This window comes from Chinchilla lanigera, unplaced genomic scaffold, assembly GCF_000276665.1.
Source record: "Chinchilla lanigera isolate Chin_1 unplaced genomic scaffold, ChiLan1.0 scaffold00013, whole genome shotgun sequence".
NCBI lineage: Eukaryota > Metazoa > Chordata > Mammalia > Rodentia > Chinchillidae > Chinchilla > Chinchilla lanigera.
Window position 1 is genome coordinate 19,313,106 of NW_004955414.1, and position 27,853 is coordinate 19,340,958.

General features: G+C 54.6%; 3 protein-coding genes across 10 annotated transcripts in view; 1 reads left to right on the plus strand and 2 right to left on the minus strand.

The window, feature by feature from the left end:
* The window catches only part of Numa1 (nuclear mitotic apparatus protein 1), a 75,314-nt gene extending 60,915 nt beyond the window's left edge, over window positions 1–14,399 (plus strand). For 3 of the 6 annotated variants that reach the window (XM_005380008.2, XM_005380011.2, XM_013511818.1), the window contains 15 exons: window positions 321–461; window positions 1,455–1,571; window positions 1,712–5,092; window positions 5,495–5,536; window positions 7,010–7,078; window positions 8,413–8,532; window positions 8,622–8,840; window positions 8,946–9,103; window positions 10,225–10,471; window positions 11,345–11,573; window positions 12,112–12,248; window positions 12,564–12,740; window positions 12,956–13,072; window positions 13,186–13,383; window positions 13,695–14,399. In XM_005380008.2, coding sequence (XP_005380065.1) covers window positions 321–461; window positions 1,455–1,571; window positions 1,712–5,092; window positions 5,495–5,536; window positions 7,010–7,078; window positions 8,413–8,532; window positions 8,622–8,840; window positions 8,946–9,103; window positions 10,225–10,471; window positions 11,345–11,573; window positions 12,112–12,248; window positions 12,564–12,740; window positions 12,956–13,072; window positions 13,186–13,383; window positions 13,695–13,706 — 5,364 coding nt within the window. In that variant the 3' untranslated portion in view covers window positions 13,707–14,399. The remainder of the gene's footprint in view (window positions 1–320; window positions 462–1,454; window positions 1,572–1,711; window positions 5,093–5,494; window positions 5,537–7,009; window positions 7,079–8,412; window positions 8,533–8,621; window positions 8,841–8,945; window positions 9,104–10,224; window positions 10,472–11,344; window positions 11,574–12,111; window positions 12,249–12,563; window positions 12,741–12,955; window positions 13,073–13,185; window positions 13,384–13,694) is intronic. The other 3 variants (XM_005380010.2, XM_005380013.2, XM_005380014.2) reach the window with 2 other exon arrangements.
* Window positions 14,400–14,722: 323 nt separating this feature from the next.
* On the minus strand, window positions 14,723–19,472 carry Il18bp (interleukin 18 binding protein). Of its 3 annotated transcripts, none has more exons than XM_005380020.2 (5): window positions 17,295–19,472; window positions 16,506–16,712; window positions 15,821–15,944; window positions 15,591–15,744; window positions 14,723–14,870 (listed from the first exon to the last, which is right to left on the minus strand). In XM_005380020.2, exons 1-5 carry the CDS (start codon window positions 17,734–17,736, stop codon window positions 14,829–14,831), a joined length of 969 nt encoding a protein of 322 aa, XP_005380077.1. In that variant the 5' UTR covers window positions 17,737–19,472; the 3' UTR covers window positions 14,723–14,828. The 3 variants fall into 3 exon arrangements, with proteins under 3 accessions (XP_005380077.1, XP_005380078.1, XP_005380079.1); XM_005380021.2 differs by having other exon boundaries at window positions 14,723–14,952; XM_005380022.2 differs by lacking the exon at window positions 14,723–14,870 and adding an exon at window positions 15,197–15,392.
* A 92-nt stretch (window positions 19,473–19,564) lies between these two features.
* Rnf121 (ring finger protein 121) overlaps window positions 19,565–27,853 on the minus strand; it is a 91,042-nt gene continuing 82,753 nt past the window's right edge. Inside the window, exons 6-8 of the mRNA XM_005380019.2 lie at window positions 23,229–23,362; window positions 22,514–22,615; window positions 19,565–20,968 (exon numbers count right to left, since the gene is read on the minus strand). Coding sequence (XP_005380076.1) covers window positions 20,848–20,968; window positions 22,514–22,615; window positions 23,229–23,362 — 357 coding nt within the window. The 3' untranslated portion in view covers window positions 19,565–20,847. The remainder of the gene's footprint in view (window positions 20,969–22,513; window positions 22,616–23,228; window positions 23,363–27,853) is intronic.

Genomic DNA, 27,853 nt, shown 5'->3' on the forward strand with positions numbered 1-27,853 from the left:
TTACTTTTTTTTTTGGTCTTTTTGAGACAGGGTCTCGTTATGCAGTTCAGGCTGGCCTTGAGCTCACTTTGTAGCTTAGGCTGGTCTCAAACTCAAAACAATCCTCCTGCCTCAGCCTCCCGAGTGCTGAGATTACTGGTGTGCGCCACCATGCCCCGCTGATAGCCCTAAACGTTGACATGTAGTCCTGAATTAGCAGTGTGATTCATTGTAATTGAGGGGAGCCGGCGTGGAGGGACCAGTCCCCAGGCATTAGGGAGCAGATGGCAGTGGCCATGCCAGTTGGACCCTGGGTGACAAGAGTCCTTCTTGTGTCTCAGTTGCGGGAGTTTGCCAGTAACCTGCAGCAGCTCCAGGGCGCCCTCAATGAAGTGACTGAGGAGCACAGCAAGGCCACTCAGGAGTGGGTGGAGAAGCAGGCCCACCTGGAGAAGGAGCTTGGCACAGCCCTGCAGGACAAGGTAACCCCGCTGGGGAGTTGGGGCCAGGCTGGACGATTGCTGAGGAAGTATTGGACACATTGTGAGGGAATTAAGCTCTCAAATCAGTTGCAGGTTGGTCGGGACCAGAATGTGTGAGTTGGGAGATTTTCTAGTTTCAGGAGATCTACGTAGACTTCATGAGTATTTCAAAGTCGGAATACTCCAAAATCTAAAACTTGTTGAACATCTTGTTGGAGCTCAGAAAGTTTGGGATTTTCGAGCATTTGGAATTTCAGATTTCCAAATTAAGGATGCCAGCCGGACTTGTTATTGTTGCTATTTATAAGAACCCAGCTCTGCCATTTGTTGACCATGGAGTACATTAGCAAGGCACTAAGCGTCTGAGTGTCAGTGTCTCGCTTAGTAAACGAGGCAATAATAGTGGCCTCCCAGACTTGTAGATGGGTTAGAAATTCAGAGATGCACCAAGTTTAGTGTCTAGTCCCTAATCAAAAATAAGGGGGAAGTAGGCATGGGGTGGGGGTTGCTGCCTAGGATCTACTTTTTTTTTTTTGAGACAGGGTCTCACTATGTGTCCTTAGTTGGCCTCGAACTCGAACTTGCAGTGATCATCGTGCCTCAGCCTCCCAAGTGCTGGGATTACAGATGTGAGCCACCAGGCCCAGCTCCAGGGCTATTTTTAAACTGGTGGTGGTTTGTGTAATCTAGGAGTCAAGGCTTATCGATAGTAAGATCGAGAAACGATAGTAAGGAAATTGGAAGTAAGCCCTATAGCCTTGGAGAAGTAGGAAGCAGCTCATAGTGTGGTTTAATTTGATCCTAGAACTAGAAAGTCAGGTCCCTCATAGGCTCAGGTCCATAATTTCTGAGATTTTTCTTTCCCCTTAGGCCAGGGCAAAGACAGATCTTATTAACAAAATGGTAGTGTTACATTTTGCTCATGTTTGTGAGGGCCTGTGTGGTACTCTGATACGTGGTCCACCTCTTCACATGGTCTCTTTTTACTCCCAGAAATGCCTTGAAGAGAAGAATGAAATTCTTCAGGGGAAACTTTCTCAGCTGGAAGAACGTTTGGCCCAGCTGCCAGAGACCCCACCTCGGGGTGAGGTGCTGGGTGACGTCTTGCAGGTAAAAATACAGAGGAGCAGCCAGAAGACCTGTGTGTTAGGGTTGGTTCCTGTCCCTCCTTGGTTCCCAGAGGATGTGGTGATGGAGAGAATCATGCTTATCCCTATTGGTCTCTTTTTTGTCTCTATTTGTCCCACCAGCTGGAAACGCTGAAGCAAGAGGCAGCCACTCTTGCTACAAATAACACCCAGCTCCAAGCCAGGGTGGAAACGCTGGAGAGTAAGCAGGTTCAGAAGGAAGCCCAGCTGCTGGCTGAGCGGAGCCGCTTTGAAGAAGAAAAGCAGCAACTGGCCAGTGTGATTGCCGACCTGCAGAGCTCCGTCTCCAACCTGAGCCAGGCCAAGGAGGAGCTGGAGCAGGCCTCTCAGGCTCAGGGTGCCAAGCTGAGTGCTGAGGTGGCCTCTCTGACTGCAGAACTCACTACACTCAATGCCACCCTCCAGCAGCAGGATCAAGAACTGACTGGCCTAAAGCAGCAGGCCCAAAAGGAGCAGGCCCAGCTAGTACAGACGCTCCAACAGCAAGAACAGGCCTCCCAGGGCCTCCGCCAGCAAGTAGAGCAGCTCAATGGCAGCCTGAAGCAGAAGGAGCAGGAGTTGGAAGAGGCAGCCAAGAAGCTGGAGAGCAGCAGGCAGGACCACGCCCAGGAACTGGCCATTGCCGCCAAGGCACACGAGGCCTCCTTGCGGGAGCGGGATGCAGCTTGCCAGCAGCTGGAGACATTGAAGAAGGAGGAGGCTGCCAAGTTGGAGATTCTGCAACAGCAACTTCAGGCTGCTAATAAAGCCCAGGACAGTGCCCAAGACTCAGTGACCCAGGTCCAGAAGGAGAAAGCAGAGCTGAGCCAAAAAGTGGAGGAACTCCACGCCAGCATTGAGGCAGCCCACCAGGAGCAGCGTGAGGCTGAGGCCCAGGTGGCAACATTAGAGGCCCAGCTGAAGGCTGAGCAGCAGAAAGCAACTGAGAGAGAAAGTGTAGCCCAGGAGAAGGCCCAGCTCCAGGAGCAGCTCCAGGCCCTTGAGGAATCCTTGAGGATCACCAAGGGCAGCCTCGAAGAGGAGAAATCCAGAGCTGCAGCTGCCCTGGAAGAGCAGCAGCGCTGTATCTCTGAAATGGAGGCAGAGTCCCGAAGCCTTGCAGAACAACATAAGCAGGAACAGAAGGAGCTGGAAGAAGAGAAGGCGAAGCGCAGGGGGCTGGGCATACAGTTACAGCAGCTTAGGGAGACCCATCAGGCGGAGGCCAAAGCCCTGAAACAGGAGCTGGCAAAGGCCAGAACCTCCAAGAGCCTCGCTGAGAAGGAGGTTGATCTGCTCGTCAAGGAAGTTAAAACCTGGCGGAGGCAATGCGAAGATAGCCAGCAAGGGCTGGCCCAACTTGGTCTGCAGGAACAGCTGACGACCCTGAAGGAAGAGTATGAGAAGACCTGCCGGGAGCTGCAGGAGACAAAGGAGAAGATGGCAGGGATAGAGGCCCACAGTGAGCTCCAGATAGGCCAGCAGCAGAGTGAGCTAGCCCAGCTCCATGCAAGCCTTGATAGAGCTATTCAGCAGGTCCAGGAGAAAGAGGACAGGGCCCAGAAGCTGGCAGATGACCTCTCCACTCTGCAGGAGAAGATGGCTGCCACCAGCAAGGAAGTGGCCCGTCTAGAGGCCCTGGTGCGCAAGGCAGGTGAGCAGCAGGAGACAGCCCCCCGTGAACTACTCAAGGAGCCCCCGAGGGCCAGAGACAGAGAGTCTGAGTGGCTGGGACAGCAGCCCTACAGCACACAGGCAGCGCTTCGAGCCATGGAGCGGGAGGCAGAGCAAATGGGCACTGAGCTGGAGAAGCTGCGGGCAGCATTGATGGAGAGCCAGGGCCAGCAGCAGGAGGAGCGTGGGCAGCAGGAGAGGGAGGTGGCACGGCTAACCCAGGAGCGGGGCCAGGCCCAAGCTGACCTGGTCCTGGAGAAGGCAGCCAAAGCAGAGCTTGAGATGAGGCTGCAGAACACGCTCAACGAACAGCGAGTGGAGTTTGCTGCCCTGCAAGAGGCGCTGTCCCGTGCCCTGACGGAAAAGGAGGGCAAAGAGCAGGAGCTGAGCAAGCTTCGTGAGCAGGAGGCAGTCCAAAGAACGGAGCTGAGGGAGCTTCAGCAGACTGTGGAGCAGCTAAAGGCACAGTTGGCTAAGAAGGAAAAGGAACACCAGCAGTCAGCAGGGATGGCCGGTGGAGAGAACGCGTCAGGCATGGGAACCCAGTCTGAGGCTGCTGGAAAGACAGAGGCACCAGGCCCTGAGCAGGAGGTGCTGCAGGCAGAGGTGAGCAAGCTGGAGCAGCAGTGCCTGCAGTGGCAGGAGGAGGCCGACAGCCTGGCTCGTGGTCTAGAGTCGGAGCGCGCCACCCGTTTGGAGCAGGACAGGATCTTGGAGGCTCTGCAGCACCAGTTAGAGGAGAAGGTCCGGGAGCTGGGGCACAGGCAGGCTGCCTCAGACTCAGCCCAGAGGGAGCTGGCCGCCCTCCGAGCCAAGGCCCAAGACCATAGCAAGGCTGAGGAGGAGTGGAAGGCCCAGGTGGCCCGGGGCCAGCAGGAGGCCGAGAGAAAAAGCAGCCTCATTAGCAGTTTGGAGGAGGAAGTGTCCATCCTGAACCGCCAGGTCCTGGAGAAGGAAGGGGAGAGCAAGGAGTTGAAGCGGCTGGTTATAGCCGAGTCAGAGAAGAGCCAGAAGCTGGAAGAGAGGCTGCGTTTGCTCCAGGCAGAGACAGCCAGCAACAGTGCCAGAGCTGCAGAACGTAGCTCCGCTCTCCGCGAGGAGGTGCAGAGCCTCCGGGAGGAAGTAGAGAAACAGCGCTCGGCTTCAGAGAACCTGCGGCAGGAGCTGGCCTCGCAGGCAGAGCGAGCCGAGGAGCTGGGCCAAGAATTGAAGGCATGGCAAGAGAAGTTCTTCCAGAAGGAACAGGCCCTCTCTGCACTGCAGCTGGAGCACACCAGCACACAGGCCCTGGTGAGTGAGCTGCTGCCTGCCAAGCACCTCTGCCAGCAGCTGCAGGCTGAGCAGGCAGCTGCCGACAAGCGCCACAGAGAGGAGCTGGAGCAGAGCAAGCAGGCAGCTGGTGGGCTGCGGGCGGAGCTGCTTCGGGCCCAGCGGGAGCTTGGGGAGCTGGTGCCCCTGCGGCAGAAGGTGGCTGAGCAGGAGCGAGCAGCCCAGCAGCTGCGGGCGGAGAAGGCCAGCTATGCAGAGCAGCTGAGCATGCTGAAGAAGGCTCATGGGCTGCTGGCAGAGGAGAACCGGGGGCTCGGGGAGCGTGCCAGCCTTGGCCGGCAGTTTCTGGAGGTGGAGCTGGACCAGGCCCGGGAGAAGTATGTCCAAGAGTTGGCAGCTGTGCGTGCTGATGCGGAGACTCGTCTGGCTGAGATGCAGCAGGAAGCACAGAGCGCTACCCGGGAGCTGGAGGTGATGACTGCCAAGTACGAGGGTGCCAAAGTGAAGGTCCTGGAGGAAAGGCAGCGGTTCCAGGAAGAAAGGCAGAAACTCACTGCCCAGGTAAGGTGTCCAGTTCTACCACACCCCAGAGATCCAGAGAAAGTGGGGACGTTGCTTCTTGGGGTTCTGAGGTGGACATTCCTTCTACACTGTGATGTGTCTTGCTCTCCCTTGTCCCCGGGTGGCTACAAAAAGAGGTGGCTGGTGGAGTTTAAGTCCATTGCCCCTCTTGTCCTAAAGAAAATATCAGTGGCCTCCCCCTTCCCTCGAGGCTGTGAGAGCTGCCAGCCCAGCGCAGAGGCACACCTGCACTGGAGTCCCCAGCAGCTGCTGAAGACGAGCAGCAGCAGAAGTGGCATTTTAAGCTGACCCCTTGTAGCGCCCGGGGAAGGAATCAGGCAGCCAGCAGGCTGCCGTGCGGCCCCCATCTCACTCTCTCCATTGCTCCTCCCCCACGCACAGGTGGAGCAGCTAGAGATATTTCAGAGAGAGCAGACTAAGCAGGTAATGCCTGGGGTCCTTGATAAAAGCTGGCTGCTTAAGCGGTGACCAGTGTCCGTGCATGACCCCAGCTGCAGCTTTCCTCCGCCGGCTCCCGTTGTGAACTGTTTGTGAAGGGGGCAGGGTCGCGCCACGGAACCCGGGCCCATGCTGCCCAGGAGTTTGGTGCCTTGGGCCTCTCTTGGGCCTCGTCCTAGTCATCCCAGGTCGGCCTCTCCATCTTTCTGCACTTTTTTTTTTTTTTTTGTCTGCACTTTCTCTTATCTGCCTGTCAGGGACCAGGGGTAGCACAGGGACAGACAATCTTGCAATTCCAAAACCTCTGAAGTCCTGTTTCTAGAGGAATAGCAGAGTTCCTTGTGAGCCTGGTTTATCACAGCACCCTCCTTCCCACAGAGTATGGATCTGTTGAAACCATAAAGGTAACATGCAAGGCAACCCTCAGGCTATGGAGGGTGATGGGCTCAGGACACCTGCCCAGCATCTTCTGAGGCTTTAACCTAGAGCACCGTGTGGTGGTGCCTGGAGCAGACGGCCAGGGTGGAGAACAGAAGGGGTCCCACGGTCTGGCTGCCACCCTCTCAAGGATCTCACTGTGCTTCTGAGACATCATGGCTACAGAGCTGGTGTTTAGTAAGAACACCCCTCCAGCGTCTCGCTTCCCAATCACCTGTGGAAGAATTGGTTCCTCCCTTCTTCCTGTCACCTCTTCCAAGAAGCCAGAGGTGATGGGCACAGTCAAATTGCAAAGCAAACAGTTAGCAATGGAGCCCGTGCTTCTCTCTCCTTGCCTGGTCCTGCTTGAGCCTCAGAATGCCTGGAAGAGCCAGGGTGCTTGTGGCTGTACTATCCCTGTTGCCCCTTCCTTTTTCGCCTTTCCTCTTTGTGGAACTGAGGAGGGGGTGGTGTGGGACACGTGCTGCCCCTGCTCTCGTCTTCCAGCAATCTGTCCCCACGATGCTAACCACAGCAGCCACACCGCTAGCCTCAGCCTAATGTCCTGTAAGACTGGGAGAGGTCTGGGCATTGGGGCTTTTGCTTTGGTGGTTTCTGGGAGGCGGCAGGGTTGGGTATCTACTGAACATGTCTGCTAGAGCACCCGTTCAGGGCCTCTGTTCCTGCCCTAGTCTGAAATACCTAGGAAGTACTAGGTATTCTGGGAAGCTTAGGGCCAGGGAGCAGTGGCTGCCGCAGGGTAGTGGGAAGGTGGCAGCTCCGCAGTCAGCCCTGGTGATTCTCGTGGCTCCAAGCTGAGGGTGGAACAAGTCCAGGCAGGTGCCCTGGCAGCATCTGTGTGTGGCTACCTCACTATGGCCCTGCAGCCTATATAGCAGGCCATTCCCTAACTAGAGGCTGGAGAAAGGGCTTGAGTTTCTCTTAGGAATACTGGGGTGATTGGTCCAGGGAAACCTCTGGTTCATCCTGACTTCCTGGGACAAGTCTCTTGAGTCTGGCTGTCTCGTCTCCTCTCCCCAGGTGGAAGAGCTGAGTAAGAAGCTGGCTGACTATGACCAAGCCAGCAAGGTGCAGCAGCAAAAGCTCAAGGTGGGACAACTTGGGGGGTGGGCCTGGCCTCTGGCTGCCTCAGAGTGGGAATGTGGGAGGAAAGTGTTCTGTAAGCGCCTGGGCTATGAGGGATGGTGGAGTAAGAGGAGGGGCATCCTGTGTGCCTGGTGGTCCGTAGCCTCCGCATGATTTGGAAGCCCCTGCCTGTAATTCTGGGAGCTCTTGAGGGAAGACCAGGTTTCTGTTCTTCTAGACTTTCATTATCCATTACAGCTGCTAGTCACCTGAGATTCTTTAAATTTAAATTATATTTTAAAATTCAGTGTTAAATTGTACTAGCCACATTTCCCCTGCTGTATAAATGTTCCAGCATCCCAGAAAGCTCTGCAGAATAGTACCTACCTAGGTGGTCTGGGCTCAAGGGGTGAATGTCAGTAGCATCAGTGATTATAATGCAGTTAATATTTTCACTGCTTTAAATTTTGTCACCTTCTTTGCTCTAGTATTTTTGCAGCCTTTATTCAGGCAAAAGAATGGGGCACTAGTGCCTTTGGGGTTCACTGAAGCCCTGGGGTGCCGCAGGTGTTGGTGGGAGCTCACAACTTCAATTTTTTGTTTTTTCCATATGCACTGCTCCAGGTCTGAGTGCATAATAAACACATTTCTTTTGCTCCTTCTGGGGGCCTGCCCTGAGCTGGGAGCTGTAGGAGAGACAAGGGTGTGATGCTCCTATCCACTGCAAGCCTTCGCTGCCATTGTGGGATAGAGGGACACAGGCTACTCACAAGGAGTTAGGGTCTGGGTAGGTGGCTTGCTGGCACCAGAGACCTCACCAGCTCTGGAGTTAGGTGGACCAAGTTCCATTCTTACTTTGCCACAGTCCCTGTGAATTTGGTCAGTTTGCTTAAAGGTCTGAACTTAGTTTCATCTCTGGAATAAGGATAAAATTACTTCACAAAGTGTTCGGAGGAGAGACGAGTTCCTGGTCACAGAGCTCACGTGCAAGTGCCTGGCACTATGATCTGTGTCCAGGTGACCTCTGGGGGTCAGCTTCTCTTCCTCCTTAGGGAGAGTGCATATGGAGAGTATGAGATGACTGGGCCCGGTTTCAAAGACAGTAAAGACAGGGCTGTCGTCTCAGTCAGAGCTAGCAGATGGCATGAGCTGGTCAGGAGAGCTTCTGCAGAAAGCCATGGAGGCTGTGTGCTGTTTCAGGGGACCATGGTTGAGTGAGTATACTTGGGGAGAGAGGACGCCTGAGCACCCTCAGAGAATATGCAGGAGTCTGAAACAGCTATGGGGCCCACGTGGCTCACGCAGGTCAGTGCTTTGAGTGCTGCAGCCAGCCTGCTCTCCCTCATTGCCATTCTCAGGCTTTCCAGGCCCAGGGAGGTGAGAGCCAGCAGGAAGTGCAGCGCCTCCAGGCCCAGCTGAATGAGCTGCAGGCGCAGCTGAGCCAGAAGGAGCAGGCAGCTGAGCATTACAAGCTGCAGGTAAGGATCCCAGCACGGGCCCAGTCTGCCCCTCACCCTGCCTGCCCTACAGGCTCTGCCCTGCCCACCCACCCTGTCTGCCTATACAGATGGAGAAAGCTAAGACACATTATGATGCCAAAAAGCAGCAGAACCAAGAATTGCAGGAGCAGCTGCAGGGCCTGGAGCAGCTGCAGAAGGAGAACAAGGAGCTGCGGGCTGAAGCTGAACGGCTGGGACGGGAGCTGCAGCAGGCTGGGCTAAAGACCAAGGAGGCCGAGCAGAACTGCCGCCACCTCACTGTCCAGGTGCGCAGCCTGGAGGCACAGGTAAGCACCTGACTAAGCAGATTGGCCTCAGCCCTGTTCTGTTGGACCCCTGTGCCCTCCTCTCTGAGCCACCCCTGCCTTAGACTTTCCGCTGCTCCTTCCCAGGTTGCCCATGCAGACCAGCAGCTTCGAGAGCTGGGCAAATTCCAGGTGGCATCTGATGCCTTAAAGAGCCGCGAGCTCCATGCTAAACCCCAGCTGGACTTGAGTATCGACAGCCTTGATCTGAGCTGTGAGGAGGGGACCCCACTCAGCATCACCAGGTCAGGAGGCCTCCCCACACCGAGTCTGCTGCTCACTGAGCACCTGCTCTCCAGGCTGTACTGTAGGCACTGGGCTAGAAGAGTAAGATGCAATCCCTTTGCCCCCCCTGGAAGTTTATTCTTGGAGAACAAAGAAAGCTCAGAGTTGTGATGGCAGATTTTCCGGTGAGGGCACAGGGGGAGTGGGCAAGACAGGCAGTAGAGGCTGTCGTTCCAGCTGAGTCTTGAAAGAATCTGCAGGTGTGTGTGCCAGTGGGCAGATGTGTGAGCAGTGGCTGAGGAGCCTGGCTGGGCTGGAACAGGTGGCCGGGAGGGAGGACCCAAGGGCCCAGGCTGCCTGGATGACCACTTGGAGGCTGCGTTTACACTTGTACCGAGGAACCTCAGAGGGACTGAAATTGAGCAGTAGTACATGGCTGGATTTGCATTTTAGAAAGGTTTTTCTGATAGCCAATGTAAGTTAAGACTGAAAACCCGTACGTTGTATTTATTAAATACTTACATTGCACTTATTATATGCCACTGTTCTAAGCACTTAGAGCAATTATAACTACTTCATTTCTGCCCCAATAACCCTATGAAGTAGGTTTTGTTTATTATATCTCCTTTAACAGATAGAACTGGGGCATATAGTAATGCAGCTGGGGTTTGAACCTCGGCAGCCTGGCCCAAGTCCTTGCTTGCCACCCCTCTTCTGCGTTCTAAGTCTAGGTGAGAGGAGATGAGCCTGCCTGAGGAAGGATATAGGCACCCAAAGGGTTGTGGCACCCGGAGGCGTGGTGATTGGATTGGACTTGGCTGGGAGACACCCACACCCATGTTCATGGCTAGGAAAGTTTGCAAGGGGACACCTACTTACTTAAATAAGAGATACAGGAAGAACAGACAGACGGCCTTAGTTTGGGACCTGTTCTTTCGAGATGTCCACCCTACTGGATGTTGGCTTGGAGAGCTGGTACTGCTACAGAAGGCCCAGGTCAAGGGCTCTTTGGAAAGTCAGAGATGGGGTGTTTGACTGCAGCTGCATGTAGTAAGTGTAGAAAATGATCATTTGCTGCAGAGGGATAGACAAAATGCTTCCAGCCCCAAGGGCCTTACCTCAGCAAGTTCCTTTTCCACAGCAAGCTGCCTCGTACCCAGCCAGATGGCACCAGCGTCCCTGGAGAGCCAGCCTCACCCATCTCCCAGCGCCTTCCCCCCAAGGTAGAATCCTTGGAGAGTCTCTATTTCACCCCCATCCCTGCTCGGGGCCAGGCCCCCCTGGAGAGCAGCCTGGACTCCCTGGGGGAAGCCTTCCTGGACTCAGGCCGTAAGACACGCTCCGCTCGCAGGCGTACCACACAAATCATCAACATCACCATGACCAAGGTCAGGCTGCTGGGAATGGGGCTGTGGGGTAGTAATGCACACTTCCTCACAAAGCATCTTTGCATCAGGTCCTCAGGTACAGGCAGGGATGACCAGCCTGCCACTTGGTACAGATGGGAAAGATCTGAGATCTCGAGGCAGTGACTTGCTCAGGGCCTCGTGTGTGGGAAAGGCAGTGTAGGAATTAGCCTGTCTTCTGACTGGAAGGCTACTATCCTCCCATGAGTGGCGGTGGTGGTGTGCAGGCGGAAGGGTATGAATAGGGGCAAGTCGCAACCAAGCTGCCTAGCAGACTAATGCCAGGCTTAGTGCTCTTTCCCTTGTTTTCATCTCTGGGAGGAAGAAGAGGAAAGGGAGGTGCCTGTGCTGTGAGGTGCGTGTGCTGTAGCATGGAGGGCCTCTTTGTGTGAGGTGCTGTCCGCTACCAAAAAGCTGGAGAAATTGTGGAAGATGGCTGGGACCCCTGGAACCTCGGACTGAGGGACATGGAGGCTGTAGCTCAGCCTGATGGCTTAGCTTAGGAGGCATGGGTTCTAGCTCCAGCTCAGCCACTTGTAGCTGTGTGATTTGGGGTTAGTCACCTCACTACTTTATAGGTCACCTCTGAAATGAGCTAACTTTTACCTTTCCTCCCTCCAAGTACTGTTAGTAGACTTCAGGAACAAAATAGAAGAGTATTGACAGTCGTAGCATCGCGTGAGGGCGTTGGGCAGTAAGGCCCATTTGGAGACACACGCGCTTGGGATCCTTGCCCACTAGTGTGGGAAGACACCCACCCATGCTACGGGGTCTGAGCAGTTCGGGGTGGGCCTGGGAGATGGCTTTATACTGTCAGGGACCCCTAATCCCTGCAACAACTCCTCTGTCTTCCAGAAGCTAGACGTGGAGGAGCCAGACAGCGCCAATTCATCTTTCTATAGCACACAGTCTGCCCCTGCTTCCCAGGCCAGCCTGCGAGCCACCTCCTCTACCCAGTCTCTAGCACGCCTGGGCTCTCCTGATGATGGTAACTCGGCTCTGCTCAGCCTGCCCGGCTACCGGCCCACCACTCGCAGCTCTACTCGCCGCTCCCAAGCTGGGGTGTCCAGTGGCGCCCCACCAGGTGAGGGAACTGTAGGGATTTAACTACAGCCAGAAATTTGACTGGAACTGGTCCTGGCCCAGAGAAGAGACAAGCTTTTAAAAACCTGGGCTGGCTTCCTGCAAAAACATCCCTCCTCCCTGTAGTCTCAGGGCCTTACCTGTCCTTCTAGGGCTGTGCGAGCTACTTTGAACTTGGGATACTCACATAAAGGGCCTGAGATGCCTGGCATGGAAGTAACACCTGTCAGTTCTCAGCTGGTGATGGGATGCTGGCCAGGCCCCTTGCATGGCTTTCGTTTAGATTCTCTCCCCTCGGTGGGTCAGTAAGACGTAGTACTTTGGTTGGCTGTGACCTCTTCCAACCTCTGCCAGGAGACGTCTATGCGCCCCCGCTGCTGTGCCTGCAGCACGGAAGCAGAGCAGGACTGGTACAAAGCTTAACAGTCCCTGGGTTAGGAGAAAGGCAGGGTCGGCAGCAAAGTCTGGCAAGATCCCAGGGCCAGTGGGCAGCCTGCCAGCTCCAGCCCCATTTCTTCCAATGCCCCTGCCCTCTCCAGGAAGGAACAGCTTCTACATGGGCACTTGCCAGGATGAGCCTGAGCAGCTGGACGACTGGAACCGGATTGCAGAGCTGCAGCAACGCAACCGAGTATGCCCGCCGCACTTGAAGACCTGCTATCCCCTGGAGTCCAGGGTGAGCCCAGCCCCCTCCTCCGGGGCTTCTCCCCTCAGTGCTGAAGGAGCCTGAGCACTAGTGCCTGGGTCTCTGGCCTGCTGAGCAGGGTGACCTCAGCTTTCCAAGTGAAACAGCCAGCAGCTTGGAGAGGAGTCTGCCCGGGACTGCTGGCTGTTCATTCAGGGTGTAGGTAGGCCAGGAAGGGGGGCCCTTTAACGTAGGAAGGGTCCGGCTCCTCCAGGTGTTTGTTAGGCATGAGGAAAGATCTAAGGCAGCTGTTCCTGCTCGTCTCCATACAGCGCGGTGTACTGACTGCTGCTTCCGCCCACACAGCCCTCCCTTGGCCTGGCCACCATCACAGATGAGGAGATGAAAACCGGAGACCCTCGGGAGACCCTGCGCCGAGCCAGCATGCAGCCAGCCCAGATCGCTGAGGGCGCTGGCATCACCACTCGGCAGCAGCGTAAACGGGTGTCCTCAGAGACACACCAGGGTCCTGGCACCCCTGAGGTGGGTGACTGCAGGCGTCTGTTCTGTTTTATCCAGCACAGTGCCCACTCACAAATCTAGAAAGTGGGAAGTTTCTCTCTAAGGGCTGTGGGGGACAGGACTGTGGGGAAGGGGGCCCTTGGCTGAGCTGGGGAGGGAAGCAGGCTGACTGTCAACTGCTCAGCCCAGAGAAGCCAAAGCATGTGGCCTGGGATGTGATGTCTTCTTCCCTATAGTCTAAGAAGGCCACCAGCTGTTTCCCACGCCCTATAACCCCCCGGGACCGACATGAAGGGCGCAAACAGAGCACTACTGAGACCCAGAAGAAAGCAGCTCCAGCTGTTCTCAAGCAGGTTAGGCCAGGGTGGAAGGGGACAATGGAGCCTTCCCGGCAGAGCCCCGGAGCAGCAGGCTGGCCTGGGAGGACAGCAGTAGACTTCCCCCTGACGCCGCCCCCACTCCACAGGCTGACCGGCGCCAGTCAATGGCTTTCAGCATCCTCAACACACCTAAGAAGCTAGGGAACAGTCTTCTTCGGCGAGGAGCCTCAAAGAAGGCCCCAGCCAAGGCCTCCCCCAACACCCGCAGTGGAACTCGCCGCTCTCCGCGCATCGGCACCTCCACCACCAGTGCCGCCACTGCCACTCCTCGGGCCAAGGGCAAGGTAGGCGCACTGGCAGGGAGGGGAAAGGGAAATCCAGTGAAAGCATGGTACCCCCAGATCGCCCATGGGGCAGCATCCAAGGCAGGGCCAAGCCAGGCCGCTGGAAGTGTCCCCTTGTCTGGTTAGCAGCTTGTAATTACTGAAGAGAGGAGACAGGTGACCCCATTCCCTCGGAGAGCATCGAGAGATGCTTAGGCCTGGCCAGCCACTGGCAGCCTGAAGCTAGACGTGTCCGAGGTTCACAAAGGGATCCATCAAGGGGTGCGGAACAAGGCCTAGCTAGCCATGTGACTGTCTCTCGTCTCTTTCAGGCAAAGCACTAAAGGGCCACTACCAGTGATGGCCCCACCTGTGTTCCCAATGCTGACCTCGCCTGGTCCCTTTCCTTCTGTCCCTCTCAGTGCCTTCTCAGCTCTCAGGCCAATGGTGGCCAAACCCCTAGAGACAGTGATGCCTACCCACACCCTGGCCTGGTACCTGGACCTTCACTGGTGCCTTCTCTGGCACGTTCTCAGAGCTGGCCCAGGAGGCTTGGAGCTTGGACTGTATGGGACCCTCTCCCTACCTTGCCTCCTGATCTGATCGTGGAGCTAAGTCACTTCTCCATCATAACCAGATTTGAGGCTGGCTATGAGTGGCTGGATCCTTGGGCCCAGCCAGTCTTCCTCTCAGCCTCTGGATCTAGAAGGGACCACTGGAGGAGCAGGCTCTGGTTCCTGCAGCTGGTGGCTCAGCCTAGCAGAGGCCCTTGCTTTTGAAGGCCAGGACCAGGCATGACCTGGTGTGAGCCCATCCTGCCTCCCTTCCACCCAAGGGCACAGCTGCCCGGAGGATGGCAGGACAGATGGGTCCTGGATCTCGGGGCGGGGGGCAGCCTTCAATAGCAGCTCATACCCCACCTTCCCCAGACCTGCACTGGGGTGGGATCTGGAGTAATGGGAAGGTTTTTAAGGGTCAGGGATGGATCTTTTCTAAAATGTTATTACTTGTAAATAAAGTCTATTTTTCTCCCTGGAGTGTTGAGCTGCTTTGATCTACACAACAGAAGGCGGGAAATGCAGGCTCTTTTAAGCCTACCTTTGTCCCCAAGGAGTATTCAGACCACCTTGCTGCTCTCATCCTTTGGGGGACCGTTTTCCCTGGGATCTTCCCATAACCCATTTCTAGCTCAGTTTCTGAGAACTGTGGGCTGGTATTTTCTTTTTTTGAGGACCCAAGTTCCCCTGAGTCTGGTTTGTCTTTGGCTCTTAAGTGGCAATCTCTGTACCATCCTCCCTCCTGGGAGGGGCACGGTTCCTGTGAGTGGAATGAGGCCTAAATGACTGAGCAAATACCCAGGTGCCTCCATCAAATCCTTTTATGAGGCCCCACTGCAGGCCCTACTGAGAACGACAGACACCGTGGGGATCAGAAACAGCCACTCGGTGAGGAAAATGTAGTGTGCGTCAGTGCAGAGGGTGGACGTCTCTTCCGCCTTCAGGGTCCTCCTGTTGGGATGGTGAAGAGGGGACCATGTGAACAAAGGCATCAGTGCAGAGGGTGGACATCTCTTCCGCCTTCAGGGTCCTTCTGTTGGGATGGTGAGGAAGAGGGGACCATGTGAACAAAGGGGAGCTGTCCAGGAATAAGGGGCCTTGTAGGCCTTGCAGACCTGTGGGAAGTCATGGTGGGAATACGGGTGGGGCCTGTGTGTGCTGGGCTAGGGCACTGACAGGTCTCGAGGTTTCTGAGCAGGACAGCAAAGGGACAGGTAGAGGACAGTTAACGTGGTTTTTCTAGGCAGATGGAAAGGGGCTGCTCGCCTGCACAGCCTGCCACTGTTGGAGACTGGCCCCTGGAGGCAGGCCCCGGGCTCTGCTCGGGGTCGTACTGTTGCTGGCCTGTGCCGACTCCTGACCCTGCTGATGTGGGTGGCAGGGACCCTGGGCTGTGGCAGGAAGGCAGGGCTTGTTGAGAGCAGGTTGGTCTTCAGCCCATCTTGGGGAAGTGGAGGCAGATAGGATTCAGAGCTGAGTGGAGGGACATCTGGTCACCTTTCTGCAGGCCGTGCTCCCCTGCCAGTGCCCAGTTCCTTTTCGCTTACACTTCAGGGTGGCCTTGGGCAGTGGTGGGCATCAGCTTATTGGCTTCCCTGGCAGCATCCACCCTTTCCTCCCACATAGAGGCAGAGCTCCTCCCGTCCCTGGAGGCCTCCCCTTCTTCCTCACCCAGAGCTGGGCCGGGAGAATGTGATGCTGGACAACCTGTCCGGGGTCCACGAACACACAGGAGAAGTTGGTGCTTCGAAGGGCAGGGCTCAGCTCCTCCAGCACTAGGGCCTTCCAAAGCCAGGTTCCTGTGCTCCCGCGGCCCTGCTCATGGCTGCAGCAGGAAAGGAAAGGTGGTGAGAGCTGCAGGGCGAGGCCTCCCTCCAGCTCTGGTCTGCTGCGCCCCTCACCTGGTGCTGCACTCCCTCAGCCGGCCGGGGAGGTGCTCGATGAAGGAGCCATTGCCCAGCCAATAGAGGATGCTGAAGTGAGAGAAGCGGCTGCAGGCCATACAGGACAAGGTCAGCGTTCCATCTAGGGACACACTGCTGTTAGCTCTCCTCTAGAACAGGCCCACCCTGCTGCCCTGCTCACCCACCACAGCCTGCAGTACCATGGGGCACTCCACTTGAGCAGGAGTCTGTTAAAGGGAAAGTACAGAGGCCTGAGGCCTAGGGCCTGCACACAGGGAATGTGGGGAAAGGGCCTCGCTTCATGTGGTGGTTCAGCTTCTGAGCCTTTTCCTCCAGATAACCTTTCCTAGTGCTCGGCCTGATTCTACAAGCCCAGCTCAAAGGGAGCCTGATGCTCCCAAGATGGCCAGAGACAGGCAGGCCCTAGGCAGAGGGCTGACCTTTGAGAACAGTGCCGCTGAGGCCCTCGGATGTCTGTGATCACCTCTCCTGTCTGAGTCTCCTTTGACGGGAACCATCTTGGGAGCTGGGTCCTGACCTCATACCCATGACACTGGGTTGAAGGGAGCTCAGCGAGTGCTCAGCCACCTGGCCCAGGGCTGATGCACAGATGGTAGGAGGTGCACGTCAGAGTCAACCCACCCCCAACCTGTCCTGGGCTCCCATCGTAATTGCTCCTTACTTAGTGGCACTTCCACCTCTGGCCAGGTCACCTGCAGTGCTGGGCACGGCTCAGCTGTTGGGAGTGCCAAGGGTGAGGAAGGGCAGGGGTCCTTTGAGATCCCGGCTGAGGCAGTGGCCACTGTGATGGTCTGACATGTAGGTGCGGCTCTGGCCAGGAGAGTGACGGTGTGGGAACACAGAAGCAGGACCCACCAAGAGGAGGAGTCTGAGGAAAGGACAGTCACAGAGGTCAGCAGGTGACTGAGTCGCCTGGTAATGCTCATATCTCAACTCCTATCTTGAGCAAAGAGTGTCAATGCCTAATTAACAGTCTAAGTCCAAGCCAGCATGGTAGCGCACGCCTGTAATCCCAGTGCTTGGGAGGCTGCAACAGGAGGATCACTGCAAGTTCGAGACCAGCCTGGGCTACAAAGTGAGCTCAAGTCCAGCCTGAACTGCACAGGGAGACCCTGTCTCCAAAAGACAAAAAAAAAAAATTAATTCCAGCCCAGAGATTCTTGGGCTCTGGACAGGAATCAGAGGCCTCTGAGCCCTGACCCTTCAGCCTTCTGAGCAGAGGACAGAGAAGCTGGGAAGGGAACCGGTGGAGGCTTCACAGGGCAGGGCTCGGCCCCCCGATCCCCGGCACAGATGGTACCTGTGCTCTGTTAGAGCAGAGGGGGTTACAGCAGTGAGAGGCCGGACGCACAGCACACTGTCAAGCTCAGCAGAGTGAAGACAGAGCTACCCTATCACTCCACTCTTCAGACCCCACACCACCCCACCCACGCACAGCCCCGCGTCCTACCTGGTGTCCTGTTCTGCCCCATGGTCTTGATGCCTGTGTCAGCAGCTGGCAAGCCCGGCTCTATATATCTGTGACTTGACTTCCTCTCAGCCAGAGAAAGGGGGAAGTCAACTACTACCCCATTTTCCCAGAGGTCTGAACACTCAGTGGCTGTCAGGCACTTCTGTTTATTTTGCCTGCATGTCACACCACGTCCCGAGCACAGGCCTCCAGCACAGGCCAGAACAACAGCTTCCCACACCCCAGGGCTTATTAGTTCAGTGGTTGCCTCGCCCAGTCTGACCACTTCATCAGCGATGGGAAAAGGCCCAAGGGAGGGCCAGGGACTTACCTGACTACACAAGCAGGTGAGGCTCTCTCCACTGTACTGAGCTCCTTCTGGGAAGGGCGGGATGCAGCAAATGCCTTCTGGGGAAGTACTGCTCACTTCCCATTTCACCATTTTCACTTTTATCTTTCTTTTACCTCCCCTGCCATACTGGGGATCGAGCCCAGGGTCTCACACATTAGGCAAGCACTCTACCATCAAGCTACATCTCCAGCCCTCACTTTTCGTTTTAGAACAGGAGCTCACTAAGTTGAGATACAGCCCTAGCCCTCAGTTTTTAAGTTTTGGGACAGGATCTTAGGCTGGCGTCAAACTTGCAATCCCCCTGCTTCAGCCTCTGGAGTAGCAGGGATTGCAGGCTTGTGTCACCATACTGGGCTCACTTTCACTTTTGCTTTAACCAGGGAATTCAGAGCAGGCACTGACAGGACGGCTGCTGCATCTTCTTCAGTTCATGCTCACAGTGGCCAGGAGCCATCCTGTTCATTCCCAGGCCCCTCAGCTCCGCATACCAAACGGGGTGGGATCTCTCACCCCACCCCTCGGGCACCTAGAGGATGAACTAGGTGAGTCAGTCAAAGATCAGTTTTCGCTTGGCCAAGGATCAGGACTGACACCCCCTCCAGTCTTTAGAGCCGCACCTTGTTTCCCTGTGAGCACATTCACACTGATAGTCAAGCGGATGGCATTCCTAGGCACTGGGACCCAGCGCTCCATCACTGTGACCATTTGAGGCTGTGCCACATCAGCCATCGATACCCTCAGACTCCCTACTCCTTCCAGCCCCAAGACCCAAAATAAGCTGCATCACCAGCAGCCACCATCACACCCACAAGCACTGCTCTTTCCTGGTTGGGCTAGAGCTATAGGTCTAGGGTCACCAGCAGGTCCTGACCCCAAGTCCTAGCTCCCAAGAGACCCTATAGAGCCCTATTTTTCAGAAGCTCCTTCTGGGGGCTTTCAGTGCAGCCGTGACCAGCCCTGTGTGCCACCCCATTCGCAGGACCCGAAGCTGAAAGCTGGCCCTAAAAGTGTAGAAGGAGCTACTGAGAGACGAGACAGCGGGCCCGCACCGGCTCCAGGCCCGCACAGGCCGCCTAAGTGCACCAATCTGGTCCCCAAGGGAACAGAACTAGGGCTGCTCTGCAAGGGCCAGGACCAGGCAGGCTCACTCTCAGGGCTGGTCAGTATCTGGGGACAAGAGCTGTGCGTCTGGTTTGCGATTTTTGTTATCAGGAGGGCAGGGCTGATGATGAGAGCCAGGGAGGCCAGGAGATGGACCAGGCTTGAAGGGTACATTAAAAATTTAGACACAAGAGTGTGAAAGTGCCATTCTGCGCTCTAGGTGTCTAGCTCACATTCCTGGTCCTCTCAGTTCCTCCCTTACCTCCCACCCCACAGGCTCCCAGGCTGAAGGGGAAACTCCCTAGGAACCCCAGCATTTCCAGCAGTGAGGTCCAGAAGCAAGGCAAGGGTTTCCGCGACAGCGCCCTGAGGGGTGGGTGGGTGGCAGGGAAAGGGCCCAGGACGGCCATGGAGCGCAGCCCAGGCCCGTGCAGGGCTGTGCATTTGGGTCTGCTATGCATGAACGCCCCGGCCTCGGCTTCTCACAGGTTTCACGTGGGATGTGGAGACAGAAGTGAAAGAAGGGTGATCTCTAGGCCCTTTGACCAGTCCTGATTCTCCTCCCTGAGGACAGCCCACAGGTGGCAAGAGCAGTGCAGTACCTCGGGCAGGGAACCTGTGGCAGAGAATGGCACTGACCCGGTGGTGCCGCCCGGAGCTCCTTGTCCCTGGCCTCCCCCGCTCCCCGGAGTGCTGGAAGGGAGTGACAGTAATAGTGGTGGCGGCGGCCGCCAGGCCCCGGTCCTTAGGTGCGGGCAGCAGAACCAAGACAGCCCTGGGGACCCCAAAGAAAGAGGTGGAAAGAAGAGAAGCGAAATAGCGTTCAGCTTTCCAACCCAGCTCATGGAGCTTTATTCGGACAAGTGACGAGACCCTGCTGGCTTCTCACTGGCCTCCAAGCGGGAGCCCTGCTGGGCCCAATGCCCTAGAAACCCAGTGCCCACAGCCCTCCCACTCTCTTCAGAACGCCCAGGACAAGGCTGAGGCCCGCCTGGAAGCCCCTTTTCAGAACCTATACTTGAGACCTAGGGCCTTCTTCCCACCCACCTACCCTTCCCGGCGAGGTGCAGGAGGAGCCTAGGAATGAAGAAGCTCGCGCAGAGGTCACCGGGCTGGGAATCCCCTGCTCGCTTCCAGGGCAAAGTCACTGTCTGCTGACTGGAGAAACAGACTGTGACAGCTAGTCCTGCCATCCGTGCATGTGCGCGTGCGCACTCACACACACGAACACACTCCCCCTTGGGCTTTCAGGAAGGAAGTGATACATAGAGTGGCCTTTGGCACATCATCACTTTCAAGCCAAAGGATTAGTTTGCACAACAGACTCTGTCATTGCTGCTAAAGGTTGTCCCCTCAGCCCAAATATGTATAGATAGCCTCTATTTCTGGCTGACCTCAGCCCTGCTCAGGGGCAGATTCTCCACGTTGCTGATTCTTCCCGTTGTCCCACACACACCGAGGCCCCAGGACTGCCCTTGTTGAGGACGTCACTGATGAAGCTTCCAATGCCTCACCCAGCCCTTAGCTCCTGGCCAATGTCTCCTGAGGAGCCAGACGCAAACAGAGCACTCATCCTACACCCCAGAGGGGCAGGAGGGAAGACACCTCACCCCTCAGTGCTCCTCTCTGCCACCAGTCTAAGCTCTTCAGCTCTTCCACACTGAGTGGCCCCAGCTCGAGCCCCGCAGACGGAAAGGAAGTGGGGTGGGTGTACTGAGGCCCTCCGCTACCTGAGAATCCACCAATGCTCTCAACCAAAGGTGCGAAGGCTCCTCTAAACCAAAACTGTCAAGGCTCTACTCCCAGCCTGCTCAGGCAGGGCGAAGCCTGGAGGGGGCAACTCCTGTGTTCCACAATAAAAAAAAGGTTTTTTAAATATATTCATCAAAATAGTTTTCTTTTAAAAAGCCCCCCCACTGCTGACAGCCCCACTGGCTGGCTCTCCATCATATCCCTCCCCAGGCCAGACACAGCCGGGGGGTCCTGAGTGGCCCAAGCACCCTTTTGAGTCTTTCCCACCCGGGTCTTTGTGGGCAGCGGGGAGAGCGCCCTGAGGTCCATAGTGGGCAGGGTGGGTTCTCCACTGATGCAACTTCCCGACTATTCCAGGCCCAGGATGTAGTTGATGCCCTGCACCAGGCCAATGATGACAGGCTGCCAGGCTACCAAGTATCGAAGCCAATCCAGCAGCTGCCCATACATGACGTGAGGCCTCTCCCAGCTGTCAGGGTGTTAAGGATCAGAGGCCATGTGCAAGAGCTGCTGAGTTTGTCTAGCACTGGGGCGGGGGTTCCCAGGCCCTCCTGGGTCTGCCCACACTCTCTGGAAGCTCAAAAGCCCACAGGAGAGACGGTGACCCAGCCTCTCTGCAGCAGTCCATGTGGGGTGAAGGGCTGGGCCCGGAGAACGGGGGAAGGCAGACAGAGGCACCGCTACGACAGACAGGAAGGACACGAGAGGGGAAAGAGCTGTGACCAGCACACAGAGGGCCTCACGTGACACTTTCTCTAAGATAGGCCACCAGCTGTGAGACGACGCAGCTTGGGATTTAGATTCCCTATAAATGTGCCCAGGACAAGGGCTGCGAGGAGGCAGAGGGGAATGAGGTAGCCCTGAAGGTTCTTACGTCCAGAACTGAGGCTTTTCTGTCTAGAAAGGGGTTGATGTCCTCAGAACCAAAAGGCAGCAGGGACAAAGGGGCTTGATCACAAGGGGTCGCCTGGCAAAGGCTCTGAGGCGGCCCCTCCAGAGTACTGAGCGCCAGGTCCTACTGCGGCCAAGCGGCCCTGGGCAGCGACATATACCTAAATGCTGGGCAAGGGTCTGGAGGGGGTCCTGGGGGTGCCATCTCTGAGAGCTCAGCGACAAGCCCCTGAAGCCGTGAGAGACCCTTTCAGGGCATCAGAAAGCTCAGCCTGGCCCAGTTCTCTGAGAGCTAACGGAAGCCCAAGCCTCAGGGTGGCCATGGAATTACAGCTGTCCTTGAATGAGGCCCTCAAAGGAATGAAGCAGGAAAGCCGAAAGTGCAGAAGCCAGAATGCCCTGTTCAGGGTGTGGAGAGTACTGGGAACACCAGTCCCCTGTGCAGCCCAGCTAGTGTATGGAAAAAAGGAGGACAGGAACTGCGGAGAAAGGGCAGCTTGGAAAGAAGACGGGAGAACGCTGGGTCCTGGGCCTCGTGGGAAGTGAAGGTGGGGCCAGAGAAGTGGTGGGCACACACACAGGAGCAAGAGAATGGCATGGGCTGGCTGGGCAGGAAGCAGTGGCTCAGAGGAGCACAGCTCTGCACTGAAAGTGGATGGGGATGGGGGTCCCTCAGCTACGCCCAAGCCTCGCAGGGCCTGCCCGCGCAGAGCTGATCCCTAGCTGCCTGTCACGGTAACAGAGCACGCCTTAGTTAAGTAACCTTACGTAAGCTTCCCAACCTCTAAACTGTTAAATTTGTAAAGTGAGGGTATTATCCAGGTCCTAAAGCTGCCAGGGAACTGAATGAGCGCATGTCAGTGAAGTACTTAACACAGCGCCAGCCACACACAGGGAGCGAAGAGTAAACAGCAGCTGCTACCGCTATCAACCTGCGACCGAAAGCTGAGCTGCCTGTCCTCACCGCGTCACACCCACATTTCCCCAGAACAGACGCCAAATTGAAAGCAGGTGTGCTCCAGGCTGGAAGTAAGAGAGGCCCCGAGAGCCCCAGACACAGGTCACACTGGCCAGTCGCTTCTTCCCACCGCCCACTCCCAACAACAACCCGGGCAAAGGATACGGATTGCTAAACATCCTCTTCAGGTCCACCTTCTCTTTGCAGTAGGGACACGTCTGCTTCTTTCCCACAATGCACCAGCCACGGATACAGAACTCGTGGAATCTGAGCACCACGCGTCAAGGGAAATGGTGGGAAGTGAGGATGCAGCCCCGTCCCCACGCCGATCCACGAGGTGCTTGTGGGCCAGTTCTGGAGAAAGGTCAAATCCTGGCTTCATTTCTTACCAACCTTGTAATTTTGGGCGAATCCTTTTCTCAGAACCTGTTTCTTCACATGTAGAGTGAGAACAATGACTGCACATTATAGGGTTGTTAACAGGGCAAAATGGAGACAGCACATCGATCTCCCAATGCAGGCATGGCATGGGAGCTGAGAGATACATGATAAATTTTGGAAGCATTACTCAGGGGCTTGACTCTAAACTGAGGGAATCCATTAGAGAATCCTCTTTCCTTGTGACACCCACTCTTGGGTTAGCTAGCACAGCCTCACCAGCTGCAGCCTCAGGCTCTCTTTGGCCTAGGTCATCTATAGCCACTATCTATACATGAGGGCTCCAGCTGTGAGAATGGGTGCGGAAGGCTGTATTTGCTGCCCTTGTGCTGCCCTTTTGCCCAAAAATGGATGGCACGCCTAGGGTCGCAACCAACTCCTTCCCTCCCTGATCAGAGCTGGCCACAGGAGAAATGTGGCCAAGGTGCTGAAAGCAGGATACACATGATTGCAGGACAGCCTGTAGGTGTTCTCGATGATGCCCTCCTCACTGACGTCCACGAAGATCTGCTGTCCACACACAGCGCACACGCTGTCAGAGAGGTGTTTGGTAGGCATGCCCGACTCACTGTAGAACTAGAGAAAAACAGAAGGGAAAGACAAGGAAAGCTGTGAGAACTGCTCAAGTGGGAAGGCATCAGAGAGGATACTCAGTGGCAGGGGGGTTAGAGGACATCTTTCACAAGACCAATGAAATTCATCTTTACTGGGTGGTGGGGGAAAAAGGGACAGGCCAGAAATAAGCTGGGAAGGTAGATGTACAGGATCTGAAGTCTGGGCTGGGTCAGCCCAGGTACAAGAGGTAAGAAGGGAGAACTCCTCAGATCCAAGGATCAGGAGCTGTGTCAGCTAAGCCATTCTGTGGTCTACGGTTCCATCAGACATGGACAACATCATCCTCTGACATTTAAAACAGTGAAACCCTAGATATGACGTTGGTCTGGTGACAAGGGCATTTTCAAACACTTGTGGCAGCAGCAGAGGAAGTTCAACCTTTCTGGATAACAGCTGGCAGGATGTCTCAACTATTATACCCTGTAACTCATTAATCTCACTTCAAAGAATTTTAAAAAGTAAATAGAAATGTAAAAAACCCTTTCTGTACACATATTCATTTAACCATTACTTATAATTAAAGAAACAAAGGGTTTGGCATTTCCTCTAAAAGTTAAACAGAATTATCACATCTTAGGTTGGTTTGTTTGTTTATTTATTTATTTTTGTCTTTCTGAGATAGGGTCTCGCTATGCAGTTCAGGATGGCCTTGAGCTCACTTTGTAGCCCAGACTGGTTTTGAACTCCTAATGATCCTCCTGCCTCAGCCTCTCAAGCGCTGGGATTACACATGTGTGCCACTACGCCCAGCTCTCATATGCTAGGTTTATACCAAAAAGATGTGAAAACAAGAACAGATACATAAATGCCAATGTCAATAGTAACTTAATGGTAGAGTGCTTGTCTATCATGAACCAGGCCCAGTACTATGAACAACAAAAAGCCAGGAGCAAGGTGCTAGATTTAACAACTAGCACTACAAAAACAAAATAAGCAAGCAAGCTAAAATCACTGGGCCAGGGATATAGCTCAGTGGCACAGCACCTCCCTGGCAAGCACAAGGTCCTGAGTTTGATTCCTGTACCTAAAAAAAAAAAAAAAAAAAAAGGAATTGGGTCTCAGATAAAAAAATTAAGTATTAAAAGTAGGGTATAAAACTGGGTGCACAGTGATCAGTATGATACATAAAGATGAGGCCAAACCTGTACAAAGAAAAGATCAGAAAGAACTATGTCAGAATTTTTACAGTAGTGATGTTTTCTTTTTGAGACAGGGTCTTGCTATGACCTGGCCTTGGACTCACTCTGTAACCCAGGCTGGCCTCAAACTTGGTGATCCTCCTGCCTCAGCCTCCCAAAGAACTGGGATTACAGTCGTGTTCCACCATGCCCAGCTATAATGATTTTTTTTCTTTTAGACAGGTATTGCTATGTAGTTCAGGTTGACCCTTGAACTCACTATGTAGCCCAGGCTGGCCTCAAACCTGCAAAACTTCTCTTGCCTGAGCATCCTAAATGCTAGAATTATAGGTGTGTAACCTAGCACACCTGGCTTATAACGAATTTTTTAAAAAGCTGCCTGCACCTTACAATTTTGCTGTACCTGTAAGGCAGACTACCTATATTTAGTCCTTTTCCATTTTCTTAATTTGGGTTTGCTATGGGTATATTTGTGTGTGTGTGTGTGTGTGTGTGTGTGTGTGGTGACTTGTTTGTTTAGTTTTGTTTCTAAGCAAAACCCTTCTCTAAAAAAGCTAGAGCTGAAGTTGGTTCAAAACTGGGGACAGGGCCGGGATATAGCTCAGCGGCACAAGCACCTGCTAGGCAAGCACAAGGTCCTGAGTTCGATTCCCAGTACCAAAAAAAAAATACAATCTCTAAAACTGGGGACAGCAGTGAAGGAGGAGAGCACAGACTCGGGACTAGGAGCAGGGAGTAAAACCGGGAGCCCCAGAGCAGACACAGCTGCACCTGCCAGAGCCTCCCCTCCTCCCACCAAGCTGCCCTTCAGAGGAGTGGCTTCTCAGCCATCAGAATGCTCCCCAGGGGCTGGGGATTTAGCTCAGCGGCACAGCACCTGCCTGGCAAGCGCAAGGTTGTGAGTTCGGTTCCTAGTACCAGGGAAAAAAAAAAAAAAAAAAAAAAAAAAAAAAAAAAAAAAAACGCTCCCCAGGGGGCTGAGTCCAGCCTCGCTCCCCTATTGTAAGACCCCATCATCATGGCCCCTCTCGAGTAACATCTGCCTTACCCTTCTTAAATAACAAGCAAAAACAAACAAGCAGGCCACAGTGGTGCATGTGTGTAATCCCAGCCCACAGGGCGTAAGACAGGAGAATTGCAAGTTTGAGGCCACACACAGAAACAAAAATCATGCACAGAAACAGTAATTGCTGCCTGATTCCAAGAGTCCTCAAGAGTAGAAGGCAGAGATGCCAGACTGGCCTGAAATGTCACAAATAGAGCTTTCTGCCTTTACGCGCTTGAAAAACCATAAGGAGCTCAAAGTGAGCTCACTTACTATGACAGCACAAGAGAGAGTCACTCTAGCATTGGGAATACCAAAGCCCAGAAAAGGAAAGAACCCTGACGCTGACTCCAGCCCAAGTCCTACCCACCAGCCCACCAGCCAAGACTCTCCACAAACACTTGCTGAAGCTGCAGAAATCAGCCACTCTGCTCCCTGAAAGCCAGTGAGCCACAGGGTTCTGATTTGTTTCACAAAAGTGCAAAAGGCTATTGAAAAAGATAGCTAGACTCAGAAGGAGGGGCCCAGACCTGTGGACACTACACACAGTACCTTTCCTGAGCCAGAATCCGCGTGACAGCCTTGCAGATCCGTCACTACAAAGTTCAACAGACTGAAGGCCCTGTCCCCCATCCCCTGGGCAGTGAAGTGACAGAGCTCATTTACTCCTCAAGAAACGCTCACTACCATCAGCTAAGAATGGAAGCTGTGACTGTCCCAAGGGAAGAGCAAGTCCTGGCGCGGGAATGTGACAGGGGCTCAGCTGCGCTGCTTGCAGATACACTTGCTTGCACTTACTGGGTGAATAAATGGGTAAATGGGGTGTGGAGAGAAAGGTTAAAGAAAGGCTTTTCTGGATTGTGTTCTGGCTTAGAGTTCCTAGGTCCATCAACTGAACAGACAGAAGGGTCTGGGTCTGGCTCTGGCTCTGGCTCTGGATATGCGGATAATCCTGAAGCACAGGGGCAGGGGCTCCCGCTCTGGCCCATGGCTCGGCAGTGAAAAGATTAGGAACACCCCAGCTCAGGAGGTGGGTTGGAGCAGAGTAAAGCTTTGCCTCCTTTCCTGCCAGTTCTGCCCCTGGGACACTGGGACAAAGGATGCAAGATCAGAGGTGACTTGGATAAAGCAATGAAAATGTTTGTTTGGACTCTGGTTTCCAGAATCACCCCCGCCCAAGGCCAATGTGGCAAAAGACAAGCGGGGCTGAACCCCACACGATCATAGCTCAGCCTGCCAGGTCAGTGAGTCCCCTGCAGCCCCACGGCCCCCAAAACCACACAGGAAGGCCTGAATCAAGAGGCACTGAGGTCAAATCAGGCAAAGTAAAGGGCGGCAGATGTCTTTTAATTCAAGAGCCTGATCCTTCATAGAAAGGGTTTAAGGGTCCACATGGTGAACCAGAATTAGATCTCACTGCAACCATCTGTGACTTACTATCTCGGTGACCTTGTGTAAGCCACCTAAACTCTTCCCTTCACTAAAATTTATTGGACACCTACAAAGTGCCAGCCACTGGACTAAGTTCTGGGATATAACACTGGAAAAGCAGGCTGGGCTCCATCCTCACGGAACCTACAGCTAGAAGGGACTAACATTTAAAAAATAAATGTTTAACCAAGGAATGGTAGCACACGCCTGTAACTGGAGCACTCTGGGAGGCTGAGGTAGGAGGACTGCAAGTTCAAGCCTAGCCTGGGCAACCCAGCACCTGAAGAAAGGAGCAATTGATCCAAATTTGCTAAGAGCCATTGAGAAGATCCTGGAGGATCACTATCAGAATCACTAGAGACTGGAGCAGGACTCACCCAGACACAAGGTAAACAGAGGTCAGATTAGAATGGGTGAGGAGTGCATCAAAGGTGAGTGAAAAGGACACAGGAATTTTCTGGAAGTTTAGCTGTGAACGATAGGAAATAGGTCAGGAGCTAGAAGAAAAGGTACGTCAAGAAAACGTCTTACAATAAGAACAATGTTTAAAACCTTAATGGGAAAAGCGCAGTAGAGATCAGAGAGATAAAGAAACTTGCTTGAGAGTACACAGCTAATTAAAAGTAGGGAAGAATTGGAAGCCAGGTCTGTCTGACTCCAAACTCCCAGCCTTTCTATGGCTTCAAGTACAGAACATGAGTAGGCAGCTAATCCTGTCCTGATGGTACCCGCCGCCTCTGAGGACCCAGGAGGAAAACCTGGGGCACGGCACTGCTCTGAAGATGAAAGTGTGAGGCAGAATGCACGACCAATGGGGCACGAAGAGTGCACCACTGC

Excerpts from the sequence above, each read along its gene's own strand:
- Il18bp (XM_005380020.2), bottom strand. The coding sequence starts at position 17,736 with ATGGTGAAATGGGAAGTGAGCAGTACTTCCCCAGAAGGCATTTGCTGC. Across the intron at positions 16,713-17,294 it reads GGGGCAGAACAGGACACCAG|ACTCCTCCTCTTGGTGGGTC; the intron begins GTAGGACGCGGG and ends TCCTTTCCTCAG. Across the intron at positions 15,945-16,505 it reads AGAGGTGGAAGTGCCACTAA|ATGGAACGCTGACCTTGTCC; the intron begins GTAAGGAGCAAT and ends GTGTGTCCCTAG.